Source organism: Salmo salar, chromosome ssa09 (assembly GCF_905237065.1).
Source record: "Salmo salar chromosome ssa09, Ssal_v3.1, whole genome shotgun sequence".
Taxonomy (NCBI): Eukaryota; Metazoa; Chordata; class Actinopteri; order Salmoniformes; family Salmonidae; genus Salmo; species Salmo salar.
In genome coordinates, this window is record NC_059450.1 from 85,298,055 (window position 1) to 85,304,054 (window position 6,000).

The 6,000-nt window shown below is 37.4% G+C and overlaps 1 protein-coding gene across 1 annotated transcript in view; it reads left to right on the forward strand.

Moving 5' to 3' along the window:
• LOC106612061 (glutamate receptor 1-like) overlaps positions 1 to 3,923 on the forward strand; it is a 124,707-nt gene extending 120,784 nt beyond the window's left edge. Inside the window, exons 5-6 of the mRNA XM_014212879.2 lie at positions 988 to 1,041; positions 3,861 to 3,923. Coding sequence (XP_014068354.2) covers positions 988 to 1,041; positions 3,861 to 3,923 — 117 coding nt within the window. The remainder of the gene's footprint in view (positions 1 to 987; positions 1,042 to 3,860) is intronic.
• Positions 3,924 to 6,000: the final 2,077 nt, after the last annotated feature.

A 6,000-nucleotide genomic window follows, 5' to 3' on the forward strand; every position in this document is an offset into this window, starting at 1 on the left:
CAGTCCGTCTCCTCTCCTCCCCAGTCCGTCTCCTCTCCTCCCCAGTCCCTCTCCTCTCCTCCCCACTATCTCTCCTCTTCTCCCCTCTCCTCTCCTCCCCAGTCCATCTCCTCTCCTCCCCAGTCCATCTCCTCTCCTCCCCAGTCCATCTCCTCTCCTCCCCACTATCTCGCCTCTCCTCCCCAGTCCCTCTCCTCTCCTCCCCAGTCTGTCTCCTCTCCTCCCCAGTCCATCTCCTCTCCTCCCCAGTCCCTCTCCTCTCCTCCCCACTCCCTCTCCTCTTCTCCCCACTCCCTCTCCTCTCCTTCCCACTCCATGTTAGAGTCCTGATATTACCTGGTGTTGGTCAGCGTGAGAAGCAGGGCACAGTGCCCAGTTTGACTAGACTACTGATATTACCTGGTGTTGGTCAGAATGCAACATGACTTGAAGATCAATGACTGTCGATACAGTTACATGCTTAGTTCTACACTCAAGGAGAGGACGCATGAGTTGTCACAAAAGATGAGAGGTATCTTTGGAAGGTAGAAAGAATGTAACATGAGCAAAAATAAATGTGAATTAGCGATTCATAACGTTTGAATGGATTTTCTGACCGGTTCATGCTACATTTGGATCGGTTTGGGGTCCGCAGACTAATGCAGTCATATCTTAAATATTTCAATTGGGGACTGACTCGTATTGGTTAATATTTACAATCCCTACTATTTAACAAGCTGTTATGTCTATCTGTATGCATGGGATGAGACTATAGGAATGATTCGAATGAATATTCATATTTTTTGAGTCCTGCTGTTACAGTGTCTTACCCTTGTTGGTGTCGCTTCTGCCCTGGACAAGGTCGCTACATGGGTACAGTTTACTGAACACACACCACACACACACACACACACACACACACACACACACACACACACACACACACACACACACACACACACACACACACACACACACTAAAGTCATGTCTTTTCTGCTCTGCTCCAGATCGTTGAACAGGGGAAGAATGCTAAGAGTTACCACTACATCCTGGCCAACCTGGTAAGATCCCTATCTCTATCTCTCTACTGTATCTACTGTATCTCTTTCTCTCTCTCTCTCTCTATATATATATATATATCCCTCTCTCTTCTGTATCTATATATCTCCGTCTCTCTCTTTCTCTCTCTCTCTCTCTCTCTCTCTCTATATATATATATATATATATATATATATATATATATATATATATATCTCCCTCTCTCTACTGTATCTATATATCTCCATCTCTCTCTCTCTATATATATACATATATATATATATCCCTCTCTCTACTGTATCTATATATCTCCATCTCTCTCTCTATATATATTCATATATATATATATATCCCTCTCTCTACTGTATCTATATATCTCCATCGCTCTCTCTCTATCTATATATATATATATATATATATATACATATATATATCCCTCTCTCTACTGTATCTATATATCTCCATCTCTCTCTCTATATATATATTCATATATATATATATATATATATATATATATATATCCCTCTCTCTACTGTATCTATATATCTCCATCTCGCTCTCTATATATATACATATATATATATATCTCCATCTCTCTCTCTCTCTATATATATATATATATACATATATATATATATATATATCTCCCTCTCTCTACTGTATCTATATATCTCCATCTCTCTCTCTATATATATTCATATATATATATCCCTCTCTCTACTGTATCTATTTATCTCCATCGCTCTCTCTCTATATATATACATATATATATATATATATATCCCTCTCTCTACTGTATCTATATATCTCCATCTCGCTCTCTATATATATATACATATATATATATCTCCATCTCTCTCTCTCTCTCTCTATATATATATATATATACATATATATATATATATCTCCCTCTCTCTACTGTATCTATATATCTCCATCTCTCTCTATATATATATTCATATATATATATATCCCTCTCTCTACTGTATCTATATATCTCCATCTCGCTCTCTATATATATACATATATATATCTATATATATATATCTCCATCTCTCTCTCTCTCTCTCTCTCTCTATATATATATATATATATATATATATATATATATATATATATATATATATATATAGAGAGAGAGAGATGGAGATATATATATATATCCCTCTCTCTACTGTATCTATTTATCTCCATCGCTCTCTCTATATATATATACATATATATATATCCCTCTCTCTACTGTATCTATACATCTCCATCTCTCTCTCTATATATATATATATATATATATATATCCCTCTCTCTACTGTATCTATATATCTCCATCTCTCTCTATATATATATACATATATCCCTCTCTCTACTGTATCTATATATCTCCATCTCTCTCTATATATATATACATATATATATATATCCCTCTCTCTACTGTATCTATATATCTCCATCTCTCTCTTTCTCTTTATATATATAGAGCGAGATAGTGTGTATATATATATAGAGAGAGAGAGAGATAGTGTGTGTATGTATATATATTGTATTATATATATATATATATATATATATATATATAATAATCTCAATACAATTTTCATTTAAGAGCTTTATTGGCATGGGAAACATATGTTAACATTGCCAAAGCAAGTGAAATAGATAATAAACAAAAGTGAAATAAACAATAAAAAATGTTTTACAGTAAACATTGCACACACAGCAATGTCATATTATGTCTATATACAGTATTGAAATGATATGCAAATAGTTAAAGTACAAAAGGGAAAATAAATAAACATAAATATGCATTTTATTTACAATGGTGTTTGTTCTTCACTGGTTGCCCTTTTCTTGTGGCAACAGGTCACAAATCTTGCTGCTGTGATGGCACACTGTGGTATTTCACCCAGTAGATAGGGGAGTTTATCAAAATCGAGTTTGTTTTCGAATTCTTTGTGGATCTGTGTAATCTGGTGGAAATATGTGTCTCTAATATGGTCATACATTTGGCAGGAGGTTAGGAAGTGCAGCTCAGTTTCCACCTCATTTTGTGGGCAGTCTGCCTACAGCAGCTTTCTCAATAGCAAGGTTATGCTCACTGAGTCTGTACATAGTCAAAGCTTTCCTTAAGTTTAGGTCAGTCAAAGTGGTCAGGTATTCTGCCACTGTACTCTCTGTTTAGGGCCAAATAGCATTCTAGTTTGCTCTGTTTTTTTTATTCTTTCAAATTTGTCAAGTAATTATCTTTTTGTTTTCAAATGATTTGGTTGGGTCTAATTAGTTTGTAACAGAGCCCCAGGACCAGCTTGCTTAGGGGACTCTTCTCCAGGTGATGGCTTTGTTATGGAAGGTTTGGGAATCGCTTCTTTTTACGTGGTTGTAGAATTGAACGTCTCTTTTCAGGATTTTGATAATTAGCGGGTTTTGGCCTAATTCTGCTCTGCACTTATTATTTGGTGTTTTACATTGTGCACGGGATATTTTTGCAGAATTCTGCATGCAGAGACACAATTTAGTATTTGTCTCATTTTGTGAGTTCTTGGTTGGTTAGCGGACTCCAGACCTCACAACCATAAAGGGCAATGTGTTCTATAACTGATTAAAGTATTTTTAGCCAGATCCCAATTGGTATGTCAAATTTTATGTTCTTTTTGATGGCATAGAAGGCCCTTCTTGCCTTGTCTCTCAGATCGTTCACAGCTTTGTGGAAGTTACCTGTGGCCGAGGTATGTCTAGTTTTTTGTGTGCGACTCTTTGTCTCTATTTCTATCTCTGCCTTATCTCTCTATGTGGATTCTACAGATGTTGTCCTGTGTAATATGTGTGATACATCCCAATGTGTTGATAGTACAATAAGACATACAAGATGGTATCCACTCTGCCCCAAGTGGGGGGAAACGTGCTTTGGTGATGAATAAATCAATTTTACCAAGACAAGTATGATTCTTCATATTCTGAATGGTTCAGTGAGGTCTTTCTCTGACATATCATTAACATTCTATCCAAAGAAAAATATTTTGGAACATAGCTCTGTTGACTGAGCGGTGCCGCTTCTCACAGTAACTTTTTGAAGATTTGACAAAATGATAAATTAGCTGAATTAAAATGAAAAGGCTTTGAAAATGAAAAGCTCAGTGCTCCTGTTACGGCTGTCGTAGAGAGGGGACCAAAGCGCAGCGTGGTAAGTGTTCATTATATTTATTAAACAACAAAACGCTAGAACAAAGAAACAAAAACGAAAAGCCAAACAGTTCCGTCAGGTAACGAATACAAAACAGAAAACAACTACCCACAAAACACAGGTGGGAAAAAAGCTGCCTAAGTATGATTCCCAATCAGAGACAACGATAGACAGCTGCCTCTGATTAGGAACCATACTCGGCTCAAAACAAAGAAATACAAAACATAGAATGCCCACCCCACACCCTGACCTAACAAAATAGAGAAATAAACCGTCTCTCTCAGGTCAGGGCGTGACATCTCCGTTGACATTTCACAAGCGATACGCTTGTTTTTTGGAGAAATCGTAGAAAATAACAGGAATTTTGCATTAATATGAAAAGTGTATCCTAAAATATGTCATGTCTCAAAATCGATATCTATCTTACCTGGTTATTGTTTGATGTCCTCCTGATTGGAGAAGACAGATGATGAGTTCAACGGTGAGCCTGTCAATTGGCCAGTCAGCCTAGCTGACTCAATGCTATTTTCCTAACTTCAGACCACTTTTTTTCTTCTTTTCTGGCCTCCATTGATTTAGTCTCCCTACTCTTGGCCATCCTACAAGGGTAAGCACTCCAATAACTTTTGAACGGATAATAATAGAAGAGTATGTATACAATGAATATATGATTTTACCCATTGGTCAAAAGATGCGTTGTGATTTGACACCCTACATTCATCTGGAGAATGCACCAAATCCATTTCAGATTTGTCTGAAGGATTACAACAGAAAAAAAACGTGATATTTTGTGAAAACATGTTCCTTCTCTCTACAGTGACTAACTCTAGGACTGTTCTTTTTATGGCCATTGAAATAACCCTCTACACACTCTCTGAATAGATGTCTCTGTACCGAGTCAGACCATTCATACTGCCACTAATAACCTGCTGCTGGTAGAGCCTTCTGCGAAGAGGAATGCAAACCCCTGCCTTGATTGACTGACTGTGACTGTGTTGAAATTCTGCAGAACACACACACACACACACACACACACACACTCTCAGCCGAAGGCCACTGAGAGACAGACAGACAGTAGAGGGTCAGTGAGTAAATGTGTGCAGGGTAATGTGCATTAGCTGTGTTTGTCTGCTATGGTCGTCTAAGGGCACCGCTCATACAACCTCCCCATGGACACTAAATACAGCAGAACATTGGTATCAACAGAAAGCATGTGCTGTGTCCCAAATGGCACCATATTCCTTTTATACTGCACTACGTTTCCCTTTATAGCGCATTAGATAGGGAATAGGGTGCCATTTGGGACACCGTAATATGTAATGGTAATAACAACAATAATATGCTGGCTCACTGCTGGGACTTTATGATTCTCTCAATATCCCTCTCATCTGGTCAGTTTGTTAGATTGAAGTGTACATGATAAAGCTATAAAGTCTAGTACGCAAACTGTCTGCGTTCTCCATAATGGCTCTATTAAAATTACTTTTCTGTGTCCTACCTTAGTGCAGCTGTCGTATTTACGTGTGTGTGTGTGTGTGTGTGTGTGTGTGTGCCTGCTTGTTTGCATCTATGAGATGCAAACAAGCATCTTTTATGCTACTGCTACTCTCTGTTCATCATATATGCATAGTCACTTTAACCATATCTACATGTACATACTACCTCAATTAGCCTGACTATCCGGTGTCTTTATGTAGCCTCACTACTTTTATAGCCTCGCTACTGTATATAGCCTGTCTTTTTACTGTTGTTTTATTTCCTTACCTACCTATTGTTCACCTAATACCTTTTTTGCACTATTGGTTAG